The following is a 25,273-nucleotide window of genomic DNA, read 5'->3' as shown; positions in this document are numbered from 1 at the left end:
GCTTGATTGACCTCGAAATGCTTGTGGTCAGACATCTTGCACCCAATTGAAGCACAGAGAATCAGGGGTCAATTTGAGGTGAAGGGACCCACGAACGCATGGTACCTGACCACATCTCAGAAAGAAAGATTCAACTCTCGTAGACACAGGCGCCTGTTAACTGACAACTTGGAAAGGAATATTTAACTTTGGACGGAAGAAAGTACTCTGTAGGAGTACTTGTATGCTCCATCATGAGTAAGGGTCACGGGCCAGGTTACACAGTCTTTGGGAGTTGCTACAGCAACCTGTCAGGTGGGTCAATAATATGGCCCGGTCTGAACAGAGCCAGATCTCATTTAGACACTTGTTGATCACACTGTGGACAGTCAGCGAATGTGAGGAGGAATCTGATTGGAATCAGATAGGCCTGCGGTCTGAAAACAGCTAAGAGCTGCCCGAGAGATACAGCTGAAAATGCTGTCCCAAGTCTTTTGCTTAGAAAATTGCCTTGTGCGGTGACACAGACAAAAATTCAAACTATGAGAACACTAAGCAGAGCAGTGCTAATGCAGACTGTGGTTGGTACCCAATGTTAGGTTTAAATGCGCACTGTTGCAGACACAATGAGTCAAGCGCAGCCACAACTAAACACTCGTGTCACGCTTGCAACTACGGCACAAGTTGAAATTAACAGCTGGGATCGTGAAGTGTGTGCAAGTGAGAAGCAATTCTTCTTGCTCACTCTCATGAGCCCCCCCCCCCCCCCCCCCACACACACACACTGCTAAAACAAACACAAGCTTGGAAAGTGCTTGGAAAAGTCACCATTTGTCACTGTTGGGTATTAACAGCCAATTCAACCCAACAATGTTCTGTCTTCTGACATAGTACTGAGAAGAGCCTTTTATGCAAAAAGATCCTGTACAATTGGCATATCAAAACCAAGAGAGATGTTGGGTGAATTATATGCTTTTGCTTTTTATACAAAACGGGATATTGACACAACTGTCTCTCATCCAATAATTAGGTGCACAATGGCGTCAGCGGTGTGTCAAAAAGAACAACTGCTTTCAACAAAACAGGGCAAGAGAAGTGAACATTACAATTCACTCCTCTGGGCTATCTTGACGGCTTTGCCTTATACGTAGGTGCTTTTACGAGCACTATGTAAGACCCACCACACATCAAGCGATGCAGTCGAAACCAAGTGAACTGTTGTGCAGTGTGCGGGAGTTCGGAAACTAGCCTTCATGAGTGGCTGACTGTTAGCCACTGATTTTGCCGCAATTCCAAACTTAAATCTTTGGCGAACGACGTCGCAACACTGCCGATACAAGACCCAATCAAAAATGCACATGAGCTTTCACAAAAACAAGCGAGCCGGCCGCCACAGCCAACTCGTACCAATAAAGTACATACTAGAGGTTGAACTGATTATTGATCCTTGATCTTTGAAGCTTGAAATGGACGAATTGCTAATCAGGTGTTTTGATCATCTCGTCTTCCAATCGACCAATTTACAGAGTTCAACTCACCCGTCTGCTGCAGTCGCTGAACTGCAACTCTCTGGGAAGCATCAAAATGCCCGGCCAACAAGATGACACAGTCTTCATACGTCTGGTCTGAGTGTATGAATATAAGCTGGTTGCGGATGAGAAGAGCTGTTCGCGTTGCTAGCTTTGGCTATTACTATTGACGCTTGTCTTAAAATATTCATATGAGTGGGACCACATGGCTGGTGGTGAAGAACAAGCGCAGCAGTGCAAAGTCAAGCTTCATCTTTGTTGACGAAATGCTATGTCATAATGGATATTATAATAACGCACGGACAAAAACCATTGTGTAATAAAGAGAACTTTATTCCGACTCCAACATACGGCAACACCATGACACTTGTGGCACTTTATGACATTATGTCTTAGAATTTATTGTAGTACGGGACGTGGTCATGCTATGCTAGAAGTGTGTGGAAATACTTAACCAAAAATGAGACCAATTTCACAGTCATTTGCAAAAACAAGCAACAAGGCCATTCCAAAATACAAAAAAAAGCACAAATGAAATAGAAGCAGTGAAACGGGGAACTGCTTTAATTTTTTTGAAGCCTTGCTACGATGTCTCAGCATAAAACATCATGTGATGGAACAGAACACAAAATGAGATCAGTTGACTCTTTAAAGCGGACAAAAAAAATGCACAAACTGCATTCAGATTAATAGTGAGCCGTTTTGTTTAAATCATTTGGTTTTATTTTTATTTTTTTTTACCTATCCATCGAAACGTGCTTTTATGTGACAATGGTTCGTGGAGGGAAAAAAGGGTTGGGAGCGCTGTACTAAGCTGAAAGATTATCATTGTTGTTGTGTATTAATAGACTTCAATTCGACTTTCATCACATTATTGTTGACTACAACCCCCCCCCAAAAAAAAACTGTCATTCAATCCTGACTAAAGAGAAAGAGCTCTTGCCTAGTTGCCGAAAAAGTCAGCAAATAAGAACTTGCTCTCTACTGGTGGGGGAGGGGGGGGGGGTACAATTGTCTGAAGAAAATAAAATTAAAACAAACCTGCAAATATATTTTGAGAGCCAACTCTAATGTGATTACATTTGAGTCTAACTTTATTAAGAGACCACTACAAAAGAAGGCAAGACAAGGCAAGGCAAATATGGCACATTTCATACACCAGGCAACTCAATGAGCTTCACATAACCAAATGCACAACACCTAAACGCCTTTATTTTGGACAAACAAGACAAGACGAATGCAATACCGCAAGAATGTATTGTGTTATACAATAACTTGCAACTAGATTTACACTGTCATAAGTACCTGTGGCTAGAAAGTAAAGCTCAGAAAGTCCGTCACAGAAATGCAAAGGTGCAGTCGCTTACCACCAACAGCATCTCTAAATATCCACACTCTCTCCTGTTCGACACCCGTTTCTCTCTTTAAGGCAATGACAATCATGACATGTTTTTACGGTTCAATGGGGTCGGGGGGCGGGCAGTACAGTATATTGTATGTGGAAAAACATGAATACAGGGTAGCATTTTCCCTAATGCAGCATGTCGACTGACATGCGGCCATACGTTGGCAACTGTCATTTTTTTCGCGGTGGTCCAATTCAGTCACATTCAGCTGCATTGCTCAGTGTGCAGCGGGCCGCCTAAAGTTCATACAGAACAACAACGTGCAAAAATGATGGAAAATAGGTGGCTTTTCGAGGCGGTGTAAGAGGTGCTCGAACCATAAAACAGGCAAGACGTCGCATATGAGTAAGGGTAGTTCCAAATGCTGGAAAGGTTTGACAAGTGAGCCTCCCCCTAGTATTTAATAAGTCTACTTCAGACCCTGTCATGGATTTTATTATCTGGTGGCAGGATGCTGTGTTGCTGTGTGAACAAGCAGGCTGTTGCTGCAACACTACTTTTGTCTGGGTTCTGTGCAAACGACAAAAGCGCATAAATGGCATGTCTTTGTTTACGGCTCAGCAATTTTGCAGGATATCAATGAAGAATTGGGCCTACATGGATATCCTAAAGTCAAAGACAGACAGAGGATATGTCTATGATCGGCAAGACTCACATTTCCTCTCTGAGGTTTCACATTCCTGGGATTCCGTCTTAAGACCACTACGACCCATTTAAAACCATTCCCCATATGGAGGGGAGAAAAAAAAAAGTCTGGGGTGGAGAAAGAACGGCTTTAAAATGTGTAGATCTCATTACTCCACCTTGCTGTAATGCACTGGGTGAGAAATATATCAAGGAGACGTGTCATTCATGTGGAGTACAGTCAACATTTATCAGCACACAGGCCAAGCTGAAGGATCTGATTGTAGACAGAATCGCTCCACATTATACAGATGGCAACAGGAACACAAGTCTCTGTCTCACAAACCACACACAGATTGGCCACAAGCTTAGGTACACCATCCAATGCAAGATTTGATTCAGATATTTTTGCTTTGCGTGACCTAATGGGGTGATTAGTAACGGCGTGATTAGTCAATGAATACACATGCCTTCGGCTTCTACACTATGATTTAAAATTGAGAGGTGGCGATGTAGTTAATATTTGTCCAAATATTTGCTTGGACCATGTTTAATGCAGACTTAGGGTTAAATTATTATTTTATGATTTATTTACCACAAATAACAGATTGCACATCTTTGCTCATGTATTCATCAAGGCAGTGATGAATATTGACAGGCAGAACTATGAAAAGTGGACTGCGTGTCCACCTGTTGCCATTCATACATCAGAATAACAGCTATGTCTTTATCTAAACAGGCCAGAATTTCACACCGAGCACGTAATTTGACATGACTATCATTATTTTCATTAGTGACACCTTGATTTATGAGTAGGGCTGAAGGATTTTGAAATATAATCCAACTGTGATCCCCTATGCCCCAGTAATGAAGTCATTTTCCTCTGAACACAAACAAGCAATAAATTTATCTATATTACAATGAACAATAACAGATTTGTCGTTACATTTTATTGTTTAACATAAATGTTTTGGTCGTACACGTTAGGCTTATGCTAAAATAAAGGCAAATGAACCACAAATTGATAATCAAGACACTTCAATTTCAATTAGTTGTTAACTTACTAAAAACACTGACTTAGCGTTTTAAGCATTCATTGTGACATCACAAAATTCTACGAAACAAGCGGGATGTTAAAATTTTCAGTTTTAGAACTATCAATATTTTTTAAATGAACTCATCTTAATTTTTTTAATGAATTAGATTCCCATGAAAAAAATGTTAAATTTCTTTCCTTTTTTTCTTCTACAGGACAACGCTCCAAATCGACAGTGCAGAAAATTGACAAAAAATTACAGTTACTATTTTGGTCTGCAGCGTGTTTGAAAATAGGGGTAAATGTAGATCATTATTTTCCCCATAGAAAAAGCACCTGGTTACAAATGTGCAATACGGATTCAACAGAAAGACAGGAAGACCAGTCACGTTTCCATAGATCCTGGTATTACAATTACAATGCAATCAAATTACCAAATGGAATGAAAATACTGTACTTCATATACAGATCACAGGGCAAATCAGGATGTAATTTCATTTGGGTTCAAAGGGGGTCATATTTCCGTTCTTTCTTAATTTTGTGGTTTTATTATTTCCCACGTGCTGTAATTTATGGCTACGTAGTTGGAGGGAACAAAATCCACCTGTTGCTGAACCTAACCCTTAATTTACAAATACTACACAAGACTACATGACATATTATTATCATAGTGGTTTACATTGTTATTTTATGATGATGATGATGATGCCGCCATGATACGCTTGAAAAACAAAAGCAGATTCGGAATCAGGCCAAAAAAATGTAGGACTTTACTTGAATTTCCTACAAATAAAACAATAAAAAAATACAATTGAAATGGTTGATCAGTGTAGTCTTAAATCCTAATGGGGGATTTGAAGGAATTTATCTTTGAAGACCTTGTGTGGAGTTGAAATGAAACCTTTTGTCGGTGGAGTTGTACATAGAGGACCCGTTTGCCTTGGGCCCTCAAATGACTAAATACTTCCCTGTTTGGGGAAATGTATGCATTCACTTCAGCGTCTATCGATTTGCATGTTGTTATTTGCTTTACATTTTTCGATCCTGTTGGCCTTTGCCAGAACGTCGTCAGTAAAGACGAGTGAGTGATTCATTGGGTTCTTTTCAGTGCGAAAACCTATGCGTATGAATGTTTGCTCCCCGCTAACACATATACGTCAATGCCTGCGTGAGTGTTCACAAGGAGACATTCAATGTCTAAAAGTGCACGCCAGGTAAGAAATATGTGTGCCACGCGCTCCACATCGCCAGCTGACCACCAGCATTAGTTAGCTAGGGTGGATAGCATGCTAACGCTTCACGAGCGGTGCGGGAGGGGGACAAGGAAGAGGGGAGGGGGTTGAAATTCGCTTACCTGTCAACCGCAGCTTTACTGGGCCATTCCTCCGAACTCCTTGGTTAGACATCCCCCTTGGTGTTCCAGCGTGTTGAAAATTAACAAAGTGTACGAATCATTTGCTGAGGTGTTCAAAAGGTGTCTCCCAAATCAGTCCCCCCTGCTAGCGTCGTATTAGCTTGTTGTATCACCATAGCACATCACTGGCCTGTGTATACTAGACAGAACGGCGTCACGAACAAGCGCATGGCTGAAAATGGTCATCCTTACGTGAAAAAAACACGTCAGTCAGAACAATGCCAAATACTCTGCATGCCGCAGCAAAATGAAAGGACAAAAAAAATCAAGTGAAAGGTTCACCCTCCATCCGGACAAGCACCTACGGCTCGGGTGCTCAGTAATGAGTGAGTGGAGTCGTGCAAGACAGATAGAGGCACGTAAAGCATTTCTTGGTAAAACAACATCCGGTACTTTTTCAAAATAAATCAAAGCTAGTGGTATTTATCGAGAAAATATGGAAACTGTGGGTTCATCTGGGTTTTATTATTACTTTGAAACCCAAATCATAGTGTTTCAACCGTAATCTTGTTAATTTTAAAATGGTTCGAAAAGATGATTATAAAATTCCGATTTCTTGACAACGTAAGTGTCCTTTTGTATTGCCAGGTGAAGTATACAAATTAACAAGAATATTACAGGTTACTTATAACTTCTGCACTTCTTTTTAGTACGTGTTCTCTAAAAATGATCAAAACTGACGAATGAATTTATCATAAAACGCTTGGGTGGATGGATGGACGGATGTGGATGGACGGACGGACGTATAATCCAGATGAAACACGTTTTTTTTTGCATACACAGCAAACTTGAATCAAATCAGTTGAAATATGTGTTAAAATATAATAGTATAATGTTATTATTGTATTGTCCTGAGACCCCGCCTATTAATTTGATTTTGGTTAGATAGTATATCATTTGACTCATTTGAGCTACACCCGACGAAGTCCTGATTTGCTCAGTAAAAGTCATCCTGGCCTCGCCAATGATACCTCGTGTGTGTGGATGGGATCAAAGGAACTTTGTTTTCATGCTGGGACAAAATGAAGACTGCAGCAAAACACAACTGTCTGACCAGGACAAATATTATATAATATTTTATTATATACCTATAAACATATATTATTAAGATATTTTGCTATTATTAATACGTATCACTTCAGTAGACATGCTGTACATCCTTCAGTAAAAATATATTTTATAAAACCTGTTACTTGGCTTACTTGTTACTTAACTGTTACTTTAGCTCCAAGGAGGCAGGAAATGACAATCAATCAATCAATCAATCGGCCGGCACGGTTGATGACTGGTTAGACGTCCGTCTAACCGTGTAGAGGTCTGGAGTTCAATTCTTGTGTCCGGCCTTCCTCTGTGAGGTTTGCATGTTCTCCTCGTTCCTGCATGGGTTTTGTCCAATTACTCCTCCCACATTCCAAAACATACATGATAGGTTAATTGAGCACTAAATTCTCCCTAGGTGTGACTGTCAGTGTGAAGGGTTGACGGCTGGGATAGGCTCCAGCATGCCCGCGACCGTCGTGAGGATAAGCATATCGGGTAATGGATGGATGTATGAATTGAAGGTCTCAGGAGGATATGTCAAACAATTGGAAGTTACACACCAACAGAGACATAAATCTTGGTTGGTTATATGTGGGCGATGTGAAAATCGTCCCTACAAACCATGTCTCAAAGCATTTTCCAGAAATATTAATGATTTTAACTTAATGTTGTTGATTGTGGTTATTTATAATATATCTGCGAGGGTGAAAATCCTCACCGCGTATAGCAGTATGAAACGCTTCATTCATAAATTGACTCGAACATCGAAAATTTACAAAGTGCGTATACCACCATCTAGTGGACATATTTAGTGAGCGTCCCTTTATTTCACGATTAATTAATCTGTGAAGCAGTCAACGTCGCCCCAAAAAAAATCAGCGTCCAGTTAATTGTTTGGAACATTGCGAAAATAAAGAATCAGAATTACGGCATTTGAAATGTCTTTGAATTTATTAAGTAAAAATTTTACATCAACGTAATACGACGACCCAGTGGCCTAATGGATAAGGCATCAGCCTCCGGAGCTGGGGATTGTGGGTTCGAGTCCCATCTGGGTCGTTTTTATGGGATGCGTTCTTGACGCAAATTAAGAACGGTTCCTCATGAATTTAGAGTTGCCAACAAGGTGGGGGTTTTTTTCAAAACAATGACAAACGTTTAAAAGCGGGAATCCATAACACAAACGCATGTTACATCAAATGGTTTCTTTTTTTAAAGCAATAAACACGAAAACTCAACAAATACCCGTGGGACCTTTGGGAGCCTAAATTCATACTGGTTGATGGGCGATCAAATACTTTCGAAACAATGACAAACGTTTAAAAGCGGGAATCCATAACACAAACGCATGTTACATCAAATGGTTTCTTTTTTTAAAGCAATAAACACGAAAACTCAACAAATACCCGTGGGACCTTTGGGAGCCTAAATTCATACTGGTTGATGGGCGATCAAATACTTATGTCATGGGACAAAATGCGATAAAAATGCATAATTTAAAAATATTTAAAAATCATCGACTGTGACTTTCTGGATTTTTGTTTTAGATTTTCTTTCTCAAGAGTACTTTTGATACAAATTACAGACCTCTACCTGCTTTGTAAGTGGGAAAACATAAAACAAAATCAGCATTTTATAGTATCAATAATCAATAGTCGTTCTTTCCACAGTGTGTGTGCGCGCGCGTCCGTGTGCGCGTGTCTAAATCACGCAGTCATTTTGAGGAACACTTTTTTAACCCACTGCCAACACGACACCCGTGGCATGATAACGTCATCAGTCATAGCAGACACGGTGAACATTGGCTCTCTTACAGGTATTTTTGTAAAAGAATTCGCTTATGAATCGAAAGAGTGTCATGAGTTGTACTGTTTATCTCTGTGTGTGTGCGTGTTTGCCGGGGAGTAGGACGTCCCGCTTATGCTGTTGGCCCTTCCCAGTGGTGTATAAAAGTCCGTGAAGGCTCAGCTCTGCGATACACCTTGGTCTGTGTGTCTCAACCAAGACAACAGTCACCAACCATGATGAGGATTAATGTGTTTGTTTTTTTCTTAGTGTTCCGTCTTCACAAGGCACAGGAACTTGTTAATGGTAAGTGTAAACTTGTTTTGTTTTGGGGGAAAAAAAACCCTCACTTTTTAAAGCTTATGCTATAGGAGTATTTTTTTTTCAGTTCAATCAGTTGCTATGATGGTTTCTCAAAAATAGGAAGGATTTGTAGTATTTTATTGATTTATCGGAGAGGGGCTTAGAATTGTGATTATTGCAATAATTCAATGTCTTTTCTAGTTATCAGTAGTTTAGAAACCTTGAAAGACAAGCAACGAGTCCAACTGGGGAACCAGATTGCTAAACAGGGTCTTGAGCTGAGAAAGTTCGGGGTTCACGTTGCGTATATTGTGTTTATTTTAAATGGTTACTCTTTTAAATTGGAGAATTCTAAATGGTTTACAATGGACACAGACTAAATTATATTCATTATCTATCTAACTATCGATCTGTCTATCTTACCTACATCTATGTAAATAATCGCTGTGAATCAAACTGAATATGTTCTACTTTCAGAGTTTTATCCTCTTGTTGAGAAAGGTCCAATCAGTTTTGTGGACCCTACACAGAGCAATCAAACCAGGCTGATGGTGAAAGAACCTTCACTGCCCATCAATGAACTTCTAGAAAAGAGCAGCAGAACCGGCGAGTCCAAATTCTCCCTCCATCCTTTACCTTCTGCTGTCTGGCCAAAGCACAATGACCTCGCACCCCTCCCTCGCCACCATGGTGTCCACAACAAGAGCAAGCGAGGCCCTAAAAGTGAGCACTTACTGGAACTGAACACGGATAAAACCAGAGGAGAAACAGCCGGTCTCCTTCCCAAACCTTCTCTGACGGCGTCAACAGCTGCGGCCGCCAACCGCACCGCTCAGAGCGGCATGAGTCCCCCTCAACCCACCCAGCCGGAGGGCTATCCCAACTCCAGGCCCAGGAGCCCCGCTCATGCACAACCTGCTCCGGCACCTTCTCCTCGCAAAGACCCCCCAAATAGACGCCTGGACCCAGAGGAGAACCGCCCGGGGAAAGCCGGTCTCTACCAAACCGGAATTGGCGCGGCGCCGCCTCGAAACAACAGCCGGCCGCCCGTCAGCTTCAACCGTCGCTCCTCCAGCCTCCTGTACCAATTTGACATCCTCAGACGAGGTCAGTGTTCTGTCTAGTTCTTGGAACGTTACCACAGGACGGATCTAGGAATGAAAATAGTCCCTATTGCCTTTGGGGATTGCAGTTTTCATAATTTGAATTTCTACAAGGGTGTAAGATTACCACCAGGGTAAACTTTTTTTGGTTTTGTTTTGTTTCGTGACAACTCTGGGTTCAAAATCAGTTTCGGCCTTCCCTTTCAGAGTTTGCTTATTCTCTGCTTTCTCGCACATTCCCAAAACATACGTTAGGTCAACTGGAGATTCGACATTTTCCAAAAGTGTGAATGGTTGTGTGGCTGGCGGGCAGTCGAGGGTTTACACCACATTTAACAAAAAGTCAGCTTGGCTAGCCTCTACCCAATGAGGCCCGAGGCTATAGAAAATGGTTGAAATGATGAAAACTGAAAGCACATCAGTCGGATTCAACATTTTGCAATGAGCTACTCCAGCATCTCCTGCCAGAATATCACATTCATTCCCATCTATTTTTGCATGCTTTAGGTCCGATGCTCTTTCCCCAAATTAACTGGAGAAGGAGCTGATCTATTGACATCAGTTAGGCAAGTGCAAGCATTCAAACGTGTCATTCGCTCCCCGCAGAGTCCGACCTCACCCATGACGCCTTCTGCATGAGTGAGTGCAGGAAGGAGAAGGATGAGAAGGATTATTACTGCTACAGCGAGTTTGGTAAGTCCACACGATGAGCAACGGTACGAGAAGCGTAGCTTTCTCCGCTCAGTCAACAAACGAGACATTTTCAGACAGGTGCTTCGCTTTATTTGTAGATTGGTATCATCAGAAGACCGCGTTCAGACATTTAAACACCATGAAAACCATGTAGAAATGACCCCAATTTCAGTTACAGGATCAAGACGTATTACAGAGATACAGTATCAAAAAACTGTTTCATGAGCACCAAGACATTACCTTGTTTTGCTTGCCGTTGGTGCTAATCGAATATTTAATCTAAGATTTAAGGTTAGCTTTGTTTCTTCTTTATGTAGCTAATGTTAGCAGACGGAATGAGAGGACAGAGTGATGAACACAAACACAAATTACGTAAAAGAAAGTGAAGAATGTTTACTGTTGATGCTTTGTCTTGAGATTCAGGTCTTTAGTTTCCCCCAAGTCTCAGAGAGGAGGACCATCTATGACCTTTTAGTGTGATTCTATGCAACATCATCTGAAATAAGCGTGATCCTAAACTTTGCCATGTTATTTCAAAGACTGACGTCGCATTGATTGTTGACTTTGAGTACTCGTCATTCATTACAAAGTCGCTTGCTCTGAAGATATTCGGCTAACCTTTATTGAAACGAGGCAGGTTTTTTAAGAAAAATCTTACAGCACACCACTAAACCAACATGTCACAAACTGCATATTGACAACTATGATACCTTGAACGTTCATCCCCCGCCCAAATCAGCTGTCAACGGGGTCGTCCACGACATTGATGTGCTGCGTAAAGGGATTCGTCTCATTACTCTGATGGTGAGCAGCGACGGTTTCTACAAGATGAGTCGCCTCTACGCCACCCCTGACAGCTTCTTCTTCAAAGTGCGGCTTCTGGTCCTGGACACTTACAAGTGCAGCAAACCGTGTCCTGATATCAAACTTGGTAAGTGATTGCTGCTTGGAATAGAATAAGTGCTTATTAGTCTCAGAATGGTGAAATTCCAGTTCTATACCAGCAAAGTTAACAGTGGCAGTGCACAAGAAAACTCATCTCAAAGAATCACAAATATTTACAACGACTGGCAATTTACACTGAGCAGAATGAGCAACAACGTACTTGACTAGATAGATACTATCAGGTAGGGGATATAAGTTTATTTTACACACAAATGAACAGTTTCAAGTTTTATTGGTTGTTTACTGAACATGGTAATAGAATATGAGTCAAAATGCATTTAAAAAAAACGAAACAGGAGAAAAGGGTCACTAAAAGTCTCCTTTACAATTTTGCCACAATTCTGGCTCCCACAGATTGGCTGGTGCCCATGTGGCACAAAGCTATGGGAGATCAGCCACTTCTCAACACTCCTGCTCTCTTGTCATTTTTAAAGGCCAACTCATCTAGGATCCACTTTCTTACCTTCCGATCTCCAACACCATTGGCAAGACTACAATTTTGTCAAAAGACGTAAAGGTCAAGATTATAAAGATGCAAAATGATGTCATCAACAAACCATCTACAAAAGGCTTGGTGAGAAGGTGACGGCTATCGACCATAATTTGAAAGTGTAAGACATACATAAGAATCATCAATTTGTTCTGGAGTTTCATGCAAGAGCTCGAGTGGTGGGGTGAAGGATGGTCAAGTGAAAGATGAGTAGCCTCAAAGTACACAGCAGGAACCTGTTGATTATCTGAAGGCAATATGGACCTCAGGAATGTTCTGAAATGTTGCACTGCCCGCAAGATCACCCTGCTGAAAGTGCTGCGGTCAAACAGACCCGAAGTGATGCTATTTGCCATGAACTGCGCCTGTCATGTTTGGAGAGTAAAGAAAAAAATGTCATGAGCCAAAGATCATCCACAGTAAAGTGTGGAGGTATGAATTCGTCAGTATGTCTTCGGTCAGTTTTTTTTTTTTGTTTGCAAGGGTACAGAGCAGGGAAAACCTCCTTTGCTCAGCTCAAACACCAGAGCTGGGTTTTGGTAAGACCCAAAACATATTGCCAGAGCGACTGAGTAATACTTGTAAGATCATGGAGTAGCCTTGTCAGTCTCCAGACCATAACCTCATCAAAAACCTAAAGGGAGCAGAAACTTTGCACTTCCAAACAGCAACAAGACACTTTAAGGATTTAGAGAGTTTGTGTAAAAATGAGTGGGCCAAACTTCCTTCTGAGCTGTGTGCAACTCTGGCGACCAAAAATTACAAAAGGTCTCATCGCTAAGGGTTTGTAAACCAAGTGCTGATTTATGTTTCGCTTAAAATTCAAACACTTATTTCACTCAATAAAATATTTTTTTATAACTTTTATTTATGCTATTGGTATTGAGGACAGTACTGGTGAAAGGGTGACGCATATTTTTAATGGCTGAAAGTTTGTTATGGTACGCTATTTGTAAAGTTAGTGCAAAAACTTGTCCTTGAGTCGATTCATTCTTGTTCCCAAGGAACCCGATACATCGTAATGGGCCAAATCCACCACCGGAGGCGGCATCTTCCAAACGACCTCCTGAACCTGCTCGGGGGCCGCCTAAAACCAGGCGACGGTATCCTCAGGAGCAGCAACTATGTGAAAAGGTTCAACAAACGGAAGCACCAGAAGGTCCTGGAGGCCACCCGCTCCAAGTGTCGGTGAACCCGAACCTGAGACTGTCGCCCGACTTGCAAGGGAAGAGACATTGCATATTAATGTGAATCGCTTCTAAATAACCCTCGAGTATTATTACACCAGAAGAAGGTCCAAGAGGCAACACGAGTAGCGATTAGCAAGTTTGTCTCCCGATCGAGATGCAGTGGGTTCGAATCTCAGCTCCGAACTTCCTGTGTGGACTTTGTATGGTCTCCCGATGGTCACATAGGCTTTCTCCAGGTACTCCAGCTACCTCCCACATTCCAAAATTATGCACGTTTAGTTCATCAAAGACTCTAAATTGTCCATAGGTATGAATGGGAGTATGAATGTTTGTTTGTCAACATGTGCCCTGCGGCTGACAGGGATTTGCTCCAATTTAGACCATGAACAATTGCGACAAGAAAATAGATGGAGGAAAGAAGGAAAAGACAAAAGTAAATGGATTCACTTTTCCATGGAACCCCGTGACGTGCATTATCACCATCCATCATTTAACTAAAAATACCACCACGTGTTCTTTTTTTATAGTTTCCCAATCTACTTTGGTACTATTTACAGCATTAGCTCAGTAATTGATATTCAAACACCACCTGACCTCTTCATTGATTCATGGCTGGCACATGAAGCTAAAAAGGGTATAAAATTGGCCCGTATCCAGAAGGGAACTTTCAGACTAAACACAACATATAATCCACATATTCCATTGCTCTGTTCTGGTATTAGGCAGCTACTGTAGATCTACTGTATGTAATGCCTCTTAATTGCTACAAATGCAAACCGCACCATTATGGTTGTCATCGGTGAGCGGGAAATGCATTTTTGATGTTACATGGACTAAAATACGGCATTAAAGAAATTCAGTACAAGTAACCTCATGCAGTACCCGTTTTAGACATGAGAAGAAAAAGATGCCTTTGTTGTGTTCATCCAATTCCAACGTTTTGTGTGACATTTAAAGATCATGCATTATTGACCAAGTGTTGCCTCAGCTTTGCTCAACGACGCAATGGCAGTCTGAACATCTCTCCAGCAACCCATCACAACTTTTATGCTGTGGTCCTCCACTTTAGAGTCCTCAATCTAATTTGTTGCCCTAGTTAAAAATAAAAAGATGCGTGTTGGACTATAGAAGTATGTTTGTTTTCCGCCCCTGCGTTTCACGGAAGGGTGATTATTTGCACTCAATATTGCATACAGATGAAATTATTAAACTGATTATTTTGTACCCTTGGATGCCACTTAAATGTATCATGTTACTTAGTGAGATGGCTCGAGCCTCCAAAAGAGTTTGGTCTCTGAATGTTTGTCAGCTGGTCCGCTGGGTCCCCAGGCCGTGGAAGAAGCATCTATCTGGGATCAGCGCTGGAGGGCTGTTGGTGGTGGTGGTGTAGGGTGGGGTGGGGGTATGGGGGAGGAAACAGGAGCCCGCTGCACATCTTGGCCACCATCACAGTGGGAGAACATTCCTCATCAAGGGGTGTAGTGGAGAAAGAAAATAAGGAGTGAGGGGGAGGTGTAATTTGCAACTTGCGTGATGTGTAATTGCACCAAAGCCACATGGAGGAAGTATGTGTTTGGTAGGGGGGCTGAAAACATATTGAGCTTGTGGTCATCTCTCAGCATCCACTCCAGCCTCTGTGTTTATTTGGCACTTTGGCGGATGGACGGAGTAGCCCAGTGGTGTGAAAATGAAAGGTCACCGTGGGAAATGTGATCAAAGGAGAGTTGGTGTGGGCTTGTCAACACTAAGGATTCATTGATCATGCCGAGCTTGGCTGTCTCGATTCATGGTTTCATGCTTAGGGAGAGGAGTTGGAGCAAAGTTTCATGAACCCCGTTTGCCCAAGCTTTATCATGACATGGAAAAAGAAGTCATTTAGTGTATTTAATTTGTAGAGGTATACCCCAAGGTTATGTCCTGGACCCCACTCTGTATCTTAGCACAGGAGATGCCAATACTACGCCCAAAAAGTTAGGGATAAGTGGCTATCATGTGAAATTTCAGGATCACCATAAAACGTATAAATCACAAATTCTTCATTCCTATAAGTATATATAAAATCATTCATTCATTCATGGAAGAGGAAAATGATGATGAAATATTTCAACAAAGGATCGTTCATTTGATATAGAACCTCAATACACTTCCAAACAAATTCAAGCACACCTACAGACACAAGGTACAAATCTGTCATCATTTGAATGAAAGGGACACGATGGTAGGAGACCCAAGAGGACCCCACTGCTGACACAGAAGCATACATGATGGAGATGTTTTGGGGATGCTTCGCTAATACCAGAAGCTCTGACTGTGTGCATGGCATAATGAAATCTGAGGACTACCCAAAAATTTGCAGGAGCAATGTCAGGAGGGCTCTGTGGAGAAAGACGTTTCTCAGTCAGAGGTCATGGGTCTTACAGCAGGAAAGTGACTCAAAGCACATGTGAAAAAGTACCCCAAATGGCTTAAGACAAAGCACTGGTGAGTTGTGAAGTCGCAAGCTATGAAGCCAGATCAAAATTCCGTAGAACACTTGTGGAGAGATTTCAAAACAGTAGTTGGGAAGAGGCATTCTTCAAACCTGAGAGACTTGGAGCCGTTGGCGAAAAAAGAGTGGGCCAAAAATTCCAGCAGAGAGGTGTCAGATACTTGTTGATGGTTAGAGGAAGCCATTGATTTCACCCCCTCCCCCACCCAAAAAGAATATGCTACCAAATATGAGCTTCAGGGTGCCAGTAATTTTGTCCAATCCATTTTTGGAGTTCTGTGCAATTATCTGATTTTTTTGCACTTTTTTTGTGTTATTCCAATTCTGACAAAAGAAATGTGAATACAGAATAATTTGCAATTGGTAAAATTTTCTGGGAAAAGTGGTGCATTATCTGATGGCAGTGTTCTTGGCCATGACTGTAATCACACTCCATTTTGACCAAGCCATCTTGCCAATGTAGCAACGACGGCTAACGTCAGCTTGTTTACAGTCCACTCCTTGTGCTTGTAAGTGAGGGCTTGACTTTGGTCAGAGACTCAAGCGAGGGAGGGATTAGTGAGGTGAGACAACATTCAAACCGTGCTCACAGTTTTAAAACAGCAATGGCACCCTTTAAGCTTGTAAACCGAGGTTCCACTGCATTTTATGAATTGTGGTGTGCCCCAAGGTTCAGTCCCAAGCCCTATTCTGTTTGGCTTATGCCTTCACGTGGATCATCCCAGCAGTTTATCTCATCTTAATGCAGGATATGTTGATAAGCAAAATGATGTTTTAGCAAATGCACTTTTTCTGTGGTGTTCACCAAGGTTATGTCTTAAGCCCTACTTTGTTTTAAGTATGTTGTTAGTTTGTTTCACGGAAAATCCTCATGGATCCCCCGCACCCTGCCCACCACCTTTTCCAGCTACTCCCCTCAGGCAGGCGCTACAGATCCATGCACACCAAATCCAGCAGACACTTAAACAGGTTCTTCCCTCTAGCCATTAACTCCCTAAACAGTCACTGACATAGTCACTCTTCTGGTACAACAAATACTGCTGCTGGTCACTCTAAAATGGTTCAATGATTTTCTGCACCAACTGTACAAACTGTCATAGTATTGTATTCTACCACTGATCACTTTAGCTCTGCTTGATACTTTGCACATTGTCTCACAGTTGTCACTGGGTGGTACCGCCGCACTACGGTTCACTTACATTACGAAATGTCCTTCCATACCTATTTGTCATGTCCTTGTTTACTATGATACTAATGCAGCGTGTTATACCGGAGACAAATTCCTTGTGTGTTCTACATACTTGGCCAATAAAGCTGATTCTAATTCTGATGTATTGTGATGTGCGCTGGGTTTTCTAGACACAGAAGCTGTTTTGGCTAAATCTAGTCTGAAAATAGAACAAATTAACAAGAAATAAACAGGAAGTGATACACTATATTAAATGGATTCTGATGTCCAATGCTCTACCGTGCTTTTCTTACATGAGAAGACAAGTGTTTTTCAGATTTCATATCTAAATACAGTTGATGCCCAAAAACAGTGCTTCATGTATTGTGATGAAACATGTGAAATGTTTTAGAAGTTTATCTTGATGCAGAAAATGTCAATGAACAAGGATACATTCATTCATTTTCCGAAGCGCTTGATCCTCACTAGGGTCGCAGAACAAGGATATACTATTGCATTTTAAGTTGTGGTGTGCCACAAGGTTATGTCCAAGGTCCAACTGTTTTTGAATTACACAAGATGATACTGCATGTTGTAGTCAGTCTGTTGCAGTACAGAGGTACTTCAAGGTAAGATTTCCTAAAACTTGTCTACGTATGTTTTTACAGAGGCAAGGCACTTCAAGCTCACTTATTTGTTGATTCAATGAAACACCATAGAAAGCAGGTGTCAAAAAACAGTTCTTTATTATCTACAATGTAATGTCTTAAGTAAAAAAGACTCTTTTAAAATCTGTTAAAAACATAGAATGCATTTTTTCCTCCGCTGTTACATTATTTAAAAAAAAATTTGAGAACCATTTGTCGCTATGAATAAATAATACAAGAAATGCAATGTCAATATAAGATCATTATTATGCTGGACCAGTTGCTTCCTTACCAAAAGAAAAAAACAAGAACAAAAACTCATTCTTCACAATAATTGCCACTTTCATTCTACCACTTCTAATATAAAGAGCAACTTCACAAATCAACAGTAGAGTTCACTGCAATTAAAGAGGAAATATATTTCAATAATACCAGTGGGCGTAGTTGCTGGTTTAAAGTGTGGAAAATTTCAAAGTTTGGACAAGTCTAAAAGTCTAGATTTGGTAAGTAGTCGATTACTTCACAGGAAAGAGTGAAAGTTTGACTCTCTGTCATGTGACTGCTCCACCGGTTCAAATAAGACAATCACAAGCTTCCAATACCATACAAATGCAGCTAGACTACCGTATTTTGTGTCCAAACCCACGATAGAAAGACGACAGGGTCCCCGGCTCTTGTTTTCCTCTCTCACATGCAGCCACAGACCGCAGTGTAATTGAGCTTATGAGAGGAAATGTCAACAATCCAATTACTGGAGTGATTTGAGCAGGAGTTGAGACACAAACGCGAGCTGACCTCAGGGAAATATGCAGCAGAAAGGATGGACACAACTGTCTTTGGACGCATTTACAGTACATGCGGGTTCATTCAACCCTCTCCCAAGGCCTGAATAGTTTTACCCACTATTTTCTGCAACTTCCTGTGAGGGTTTTAGGAAGTGAAGCGGGCGGTGGTTGGAAAGGCATGACCTGAGGGTTGACCACAATAAACAGACTAGGGAGAAAACGAGGAATCCCTCCTCCGCCCCCCTCCCAAATGACTGAAATGAGGAAGTTTGTTTTCCTAAAATAGTTAAGTGCAATGATGCTAATCCTGCAGAGAAAACATTGACGGGAATGTCGGAGCATGTGGCACCAATTGGGTTGCTTGAGGCCTTGAAGTCAGGGAGACGACTCAAGGGAATTTCGATGAAGATTTTTCGAGACATTCACGAATGGGATTATCAGACGGACGTTAAACACTGGGAGACAAAAATGTTAACAATTAAGTCCCACACCCCCATTAAGATGGTGCTTGGAGGCACTCCAAAATTAGATGACTAAATGAGAGACTCTGAGCCTGCACTAAGAGGGGATTTGGGTTGGTGAACCAAGCGCATGGACAGTCTCGTAAGTGCTAGAACGGTAATTCTATTTCAAAGGATGCTACTTTAGTGAAATGCTACAGGTTGATCTTTCTTTGATGAGAATTTCGAAGGATTTTGAACAAAAAAAGTACACTGTAAATAGGTGAAAAACTGAAGATTCTCTACTCTAGCAAAATTAGGTGAGGTAGTGTATTTTTATTGTTGATTTGGAATTTATTTGGTAGCCGTGACACAATGAGAGGACATTATTGAAGATGTTCATTAGAGAAATTTCTATTTTCATTACTTTTTACACATTTGATAAATTGCCACGTCCAAAAGTATTTATTGTATTCCATAAAGCCACATCCAGTGTTCAAAAGAGACAATACATCCAGAAAGTATTCAGTGCTTCACTTTTTCAAGATTATGTATTGTTAAAACCTTATTCCAAAATGGATTTGTCAATTTAATTACAAAAAAAAAATCGGTTGATCTCCAGTGCATCCTGTTTCCACTGACCACCCTTGAGATGTTTCTACAAGTTAATTTTAAAATCCCATGTTCAATTTTTGGAATTTAAATGATTTAGATTGGCATTTAAGGTCCCATAGTTGACAGCACATGTGAGAACACAAACATACAGAAGCGTGGAACGATTAATGTGAAGTCAACAATTTTGATAAGCAAGTACGTCCAATGAACTTGTAGAAAAAAATGCTACCCCCCCCCAAAAAAAAATTCCCATGCTTTGGGGTATTGACTTGCACATACTCAAGTTAAAAAAAAGTAGCATGACACCAATGCATTTGAAAGTTTAGTAAGAAAATGTATATTTGTAATTTTTATGATTTTATTATGTCCGCAAAGCATGATTTCCCCTTGCCATTTATTCCATAATGCCGCAGGTGGGGTTGCTGTTGGCAACAGCAGCAGTGGCGACGTTAATTTGAACAGGATTTGAGTTAAGGTTTATTGTTTTTTCAGAGTGGTTTCGTAATCTTAGTTGATTCGAGTTTCATACCGGTGGGTGGGCCGAATGTATATTGTTTGCCACCCGCCATAAAACTACAGAAGATGAAGACGGCACATGGCTAAAGGCTGTCATCGCTGCCAAATGTGCATCAAGGCTGAAACTGAACAAAATGTGCATAAAGTGAAGCACTGTGACTACTTTACAGATATACTGAATAGTTGATGAAAATTGAAATTGTCATGGATACGAATCATTTTAATAATAATCTAAACTATTTAGAGGTACCTGGACATGCCTTTCATTGGACAGTGACCACCTGGAACAATTTTTATGAATGCAATGAATTGCAATGAATTCAAATGGTAGAATTGAGCTTCCTTTGTGTAAAAGTATAATATATTCTGAATTGTGTGGCCGTCATTTTTTAAGGGCAAGTATGTACTCCTTGTCATTCATTCAGGTTGCAGGTAACCTGGAGCCGATCCCAGCTGACTTTGGGTGAGAGGTGGGGTACACCTAGTTGCCAGTCAAGGTCAAGGATAACACACGTTGTTGGAGAAAAGTCAAGAAAAATAAACAAGGTGCTGCACATTTTGTGCTATTCCCTTCTAAATTCTCATCAGAATGCGAGAGCTGAAAGAATTACCATTTCTGCGAGCAAACCGAACCTAAATAGTCCAGCTGGTTCACTTCTTCGGCATCTGGATGTTTCCATTTGCCCGCACTGGTCTGAAGGTGGGAACCTCGGTCACCAAGTCCAGCTGGCACCTTGGATGGCTTAATGGTCCACTTCCCTTCCCTTTGGAGTGGTGGCACTGTCGCGTTTGTCCAATTGAGGGGAAGGCTTTTCGTCTGGAACTGACCTCGGCTCATGCGACGCAGCACAACTTGGAGCGTGGAAGGTTTAATCAATCAAACGGTCATCTGTATCCTACTTTTATTTTTTTTTTAGAACTTTTTTTTTAAAGAGGGCACTAAGAGGCTGCTGATTGTAGTTTGTTGTTATGAGACCTACAGAGACGGCAAAGAGAGGAAAAACAGTGGGTGGTTTCATTTTTGTTGTTGTTTTTTTTTTATTAAAAGCTTTACAATATAACAAAAATATTTACTAGTGAAAATACAAAAAAACATGTATTGGATGCCAGTGGGTCAGACAGTTTGATGCAGACCAAACAGCCATGTTGGTGAAACAGAGTGGGAAGTGGGGCCCGATGTTGTAGGATCGCGACTACAATCGCCTTTGGAAGGACAAAAGTACACACATTTTTGAAACTGTCTTCATAGTGCCTATAATTACTTCATGGAATAACATACAGCCAATTAAATCATTTGGTGACTACGATATGAGGTAAAATGTCTCACGGCAGCGTGTTGGGGCCAATAGCCTGAACAAATTAAAAAATATATTAATTAATTTTGAAATGACAAAGAGAGACGATTTAAGCTTATATTTCATGTTGTATCCAATTTGAAAATATCAGTCATCTGCTTTGTCAAGGTACAGTAACAAATAACTCTCTTTGAGCTTGTTATCCAACATGGCTGCTGTTCCTCAAATGTGGGATCGGGCAATATGAAGGTTTTGTCATTTTATTGCTGTTTTATACCAGTAAAAAAAAAAAAATTAAAAAACCCCAGCAACCGTGAATTTTATTAGTCTGTTTTTGTTTTAGATTGACCCTGGCACCCAGGAGTTTGACATCACAATCTGAAAAAGAGACACAGAAAGAGACAACGGTGGGAGTAAATACATGCGGCTGAAGAACATTGCTGGTCAAAAGCAGTATGTCCCAACCTTTAATGAGACAAGACAGCTAATTTTACATGAGAAAAATGTGGCAAAAAGTAAATAGTACAAGCGCTTGACTGACTGATCGGCTGTCGGATTTAATCGACTGAGTTTAGCGTTTCAAATTGGCAAATTTTATTGCCAATTTGTACAAATTTTTAAAAGGGGGATTGCGAGCGCCCATGAAGACAAATGAAAGCAGTTTTATTTACGGAGGACATATGTCATTAAATACACCGTGTGTATGCGGCATATGAACTCATCACCAAACACCTCTCCACCGTAAAATAAAACTCTTCATGAAAGTTTTTTTTGTGTGTATTCTATCACACGTGGTGCACATATTGAACATTTGAGAGGCACAATAAAATTACTAAGAAAAATTATAGTATACCTGTTTATGTCTTTGGAATGCTGATAAATCAGACCACCCCCATCCCCCCACGAATCATGTTTTATTTTGTTTGTCTAAGACAGTGCTCCCAGCTTTTGTTGAGCATAGGCACACAGTTTAAGTGAGAAATATATCGCCCAACAGAACCAACAAAATGTCACATGAAGTAGATATACTGAAATAATGACGTCCCAAATTCATTCACCAAGTGTGAAATCTGGCTTTTGAAGTTGAACACAAAGCTAATGTTGTGTGACAGTTACTTGTTTTGCCTCTGTCACGACACGTCACTAGCATAGAGAGATGAAGAAAGAAAGATACATTCTTTTTCGTGAATAAGAATTTTTGGACCAGTTCGGTGAGACTGGATCACTTCACTGGACACAAATGATAATCTTTCATGGGACAGCGGTTATGTGCCACTGCTCCGGATTTTTGTTTGATTTAGGACAGGGGTGTCAAACTCATTTTAGTCGTGGGCCAATTTGGAGTTGCGTCTTCCCTTGGAGGGCCGCTATGACAGTGAGGGCACAAAATTATTACTTGTACACAACAAATGAACAGATTACTAGTTTTGAAATCAGTCAAGTTAATGATCATAGTTTGTTCATTTATTGTTCAAGTGAGTGTAAATGGGGTAACACAATTTAACTTAATTTATTACACATGACAATTTGACATTCCAATACAGATTTTAGCAAGTTGACACATGATTTGCTTTCACGGGCCACATAAAATGATTGGGCGGGCCAGATCCGGCCCACAGGCCTCATGTTTGACACCAGCGTACTTCTTCTAAATGCCACTGGAACAGAGTATGCCTACATGTGAATTTTGTGACATTCACTTGGAAAAAAAATCCGACCGCACAGGGAAAGGCCACGGTGGGGTGATGTTTTATTGCTTTGTCTGGCAGCGTCAAGTGTCGCCTTCTTACCTGCTGGCTTTGAAGCCTTTGAGCTTCTGCACGAAGAAGCTCTCCAGAACCTCGGCACACTGGTAGAAGGGCGAGTCGCTGGGGTTGTAGTAGCGGCAGTTGTCAAAGATTTTGGTCATGTCCGCCACAAACTCCGTTAGCCTGACATACTTGCGCTTCTGTAACCTCTCCTCCATGGTGGAAAGATCTAAGAAAAGTGCATTGAACAGACACGATCTCAGGGTATTTGCAATGTGATTTTTGGATGCAGAGTACATGATGGGGATGGTTTAAAAAAAGGAAGCGTGCTAATTGGCTTCATATATAACGTGGGCGGGTGAAACAGCTTCGAGGCTGTGCTTCAAACACATCAGACATGGTAACCTCGACAACCCCAAACCACCCATCCAGGAATCCAGTGGCGTGCGACTTAGGGGAAATATCAAAGGACCTCCTTCTTCTCAATCATCAGATTTCACGGAGAGACCAAAATTTCGGACTCACTGGCCAAAACGCCCCCCACCCCTTCTTTTTAAAAAACTAACAGGGTCTTTTTCTTGTGGTGGCTGGACTTACAGGAGCAAAGTGTGTATGGGAGGGTAGTCTCTTTTCCACCGGGAGTCTGGCAGAACCAGGCCAGCTCATTAACGGTTTTGTTTGTGTAAACTTTCAAAAAGACCCAGTTGACACAAGTCTACATTTACATGGCTGGTTTGATCTGAGATGGAGGGCTTCCTCTCTGCAGGCCCTCGGGCAGCTACAGGTTTGAATGTTTGAGCTAGTCAGACTGTGTGTCATTTTCAAAACACTGTAAAGAACTGAATGAAAGTGAAGAGAGCCATTTCCAGCTGATGAATTCAAGCTTGAGAAAAAACCATATCACTTTCGTTTACGTTTTTGCAACACACACTGCGACCTCCACAAAGGGTGCTAAATAAGACTACAAGAAAGGGTCCTCCATTTAATGACAGTTTCGTTCGTACAGCGGCAGCGTAATCCAAATTTATATGCAAATTGGAAAATCATTAACCTAACCACTAACACAGCAGAAAAGTCATGATCGCAGTAAATATTCAGCAAATATTGCAGTAAATCTGCCCATTTATCATTCATTCAATAATTTGCTTAAGTCAATTAGCGGAGTGAATATTTACTTACAGTCTACTTATAGTGTGTGCCCCTAAATTTTCTACTTGCACCTCTAAATGTCAGCTTGGGGCCACTGTGCGCCTAGTTAAAAAAAAAAATGTCTGGAGCCCCGTTGTAAAGTAAAGTTAACTGTTTATTGTATTGGGAACAAATATATTTGATTGACAGGTAAAGGTTAAGCAGGGCGTGTTTTCTGTGTATTTAGATAACACGCCCACACCATCCTACAGCTGAAAGTTATTTGAGCTATTTGGAGATTGTTTTTATTCATTCAAATCTGGCACGCTTTTTAACAATACACTTCTCTGTCTTGTCAAACTGATACCTATTTTCTCCCCTGGTCCAAATCGAACAAATTTTGTCCATCTGTGACCATTTTATTCTTTTCACGTTTTACCTCCGTGGTTTATTTACGTGGCATATTCATAAGATAAAATGGTTATTTAAAATATGGTCACTGTTTGATATTTCAGTTTTCAAGCGGTATGTGAAAATGTGACTTGGAACAAAATCTGATTTGATGTTTCATGAGACTTGTAATACCACACGAATGGAGGAAACATCTGAGCAAAGCAGAAATCGGAGGGATCTGAATTTCTAGTGCAGTAGTTGGGAGTTTTATAGTAACTCACCCTCAGTAGACTCTTACAAGAATGTAGTCAAACTTTTTATGACTTTGTATTTTATTCATGTTTTGATCTCAGCCTTGAGACATAAGTGTCTCTTACCAATGGCTGCGGGCCTGTTATTTAGTTGAATAGCATTCCCGAATTGTTTTTCAGGTAATGACCACAGCCCGAAGACACAGGTTTACTTTTAATTGTATTGGCTGGAATGCTCTGAAAAAATAAACACACATTTAG

The 25,273-nt window shown here is 40.9% G+C and overlaps 4 protein-coding genes and 1 non-coding gene across 9 annotated transcripts in view; 3 read left to right on the top strand and 2 right to left on the bottom strand.

Annotated features, from left to right (window-relative positions):
* LOC127612738 (E3 ubiquitin-protein ligase SMURF2-like) overlaps positions 1–6,353 on the bottom strand; it is a 45,509-nt gene extending 39,156 nt beyond the window's left edge. For both annotated transcript variants that reach the window (XM_052083514.1, XM_052083515.1), the window contains exon 1: positions 5,929–6,353. In XM_052083514.1, the coding sequence (XP_051939474.1) occupies positions 5,929–5,980 (52 nt within the window). In that variant the 5' untranslated portion in view covers positions 5,981–6,353. The remainder of the gene's footprint in view (positions 1–5,928) is intronic.
* Positions 6,354–8,015: 1,662 nt separating this feature from the next.
* On the top strand, positions 8,016–8,088 carry trnar-ccg (transfer RNA arginine (anticodon CCG)). The gene has a single exon. It is a non-coding gene; the product is annotated as a tRNA-Arg (tRNA).
* An 892-nt stretch (positions 8,089–8,980) lies between these two features.
* Positions 8,981–15,781, top strand: LOC127612763 (UPF0450 protein C17orf58-like). The gene is made up of 5 exons (XM_052083556.1): positions 8,981–9,120; positions 9,595–10,224; positions 10,827–10,913; positions 11,653–11,844; positions 13,353–15,781. The coding sequence occupies exons 1-5, from the start codon at positions 9,051–9,053 to the stop codon at positions 13,538–13,540; spliced, it is 1,167 nt and encodes a 388-aa protein (XP_051939516.1). The 5' UTR covers positions 8,981–9,050; the 3' UTR covers positions 13,541–15,781.
* A 2,135-nt stretch (positions 15,782–17,916) lies between these two features.
* LOC127612719 (nucleosome-remodeling factor subunit BPTF-like) overlaps positions 17,917–25,273 on the bottom strand; it is a 41,082-nt gene continuing 33,725 nt past the window's right edge. For 3 of the 4 annotated variants that reach the window (XM_052083480.1, XM_052083479.1, XM_052083481.1), the window contains exons 34-35: positions 23,283–23,469; positions 17,917–21,173 (exon numbers count right to left, since the gene is read on the bottom strand). In XM_052083480.1, the coding sequence (XP_051939440.1) occupies positions 21,137–21,173; positions 23,283–23,469 (224 nt within the window). In that variant the 3' untranslated portion in view covers positions 17,917–21,136. Of the gene's footprint in view, positions 21,174–21,215; positions 21,871–23,282; positions 23,470–25,273 lie in introns of those variants that run through there. The other variant, XM_052083482.1, reaches the window with a different exon arrangement.
* The window catches only part of LOC127612741 (protein kinase C alpha type-like), a 152,053-nt gene continuing 147,690 nt past the window's right edge, over positions 20,911–25,273 (top strand). The window contains exon 1 of the mRNA XM_052083522.1: positions 20,911–20,923. The gene's annotated coding sequence lies outside the window, so the exon portion shown is untranslated. The remainder of the gene's footprint in view (positions 20,924–25,273) is intronic.

Source organism: Hippocampus zosterae, chromosome 13 (assembly GCF_025434085.1).
Source record: "Hippocampus zosterae strain Florida chromosome 13, ASM2543408v3, whole genome shotgun sequence".
In the NCBI taxonomy this organism is placed as follows: Eukaryota; Metazoa; Chordata; class Actinopteri; order Syngnathiformes; family Syngnathidae; genus Hippocampus; species Hippocampus zosterae.
The sequence above is the reverse complement of the archived record's forward strand: the minus strand, read 5'-3'. Positions and strand labels throughout refer to the sequence as shown.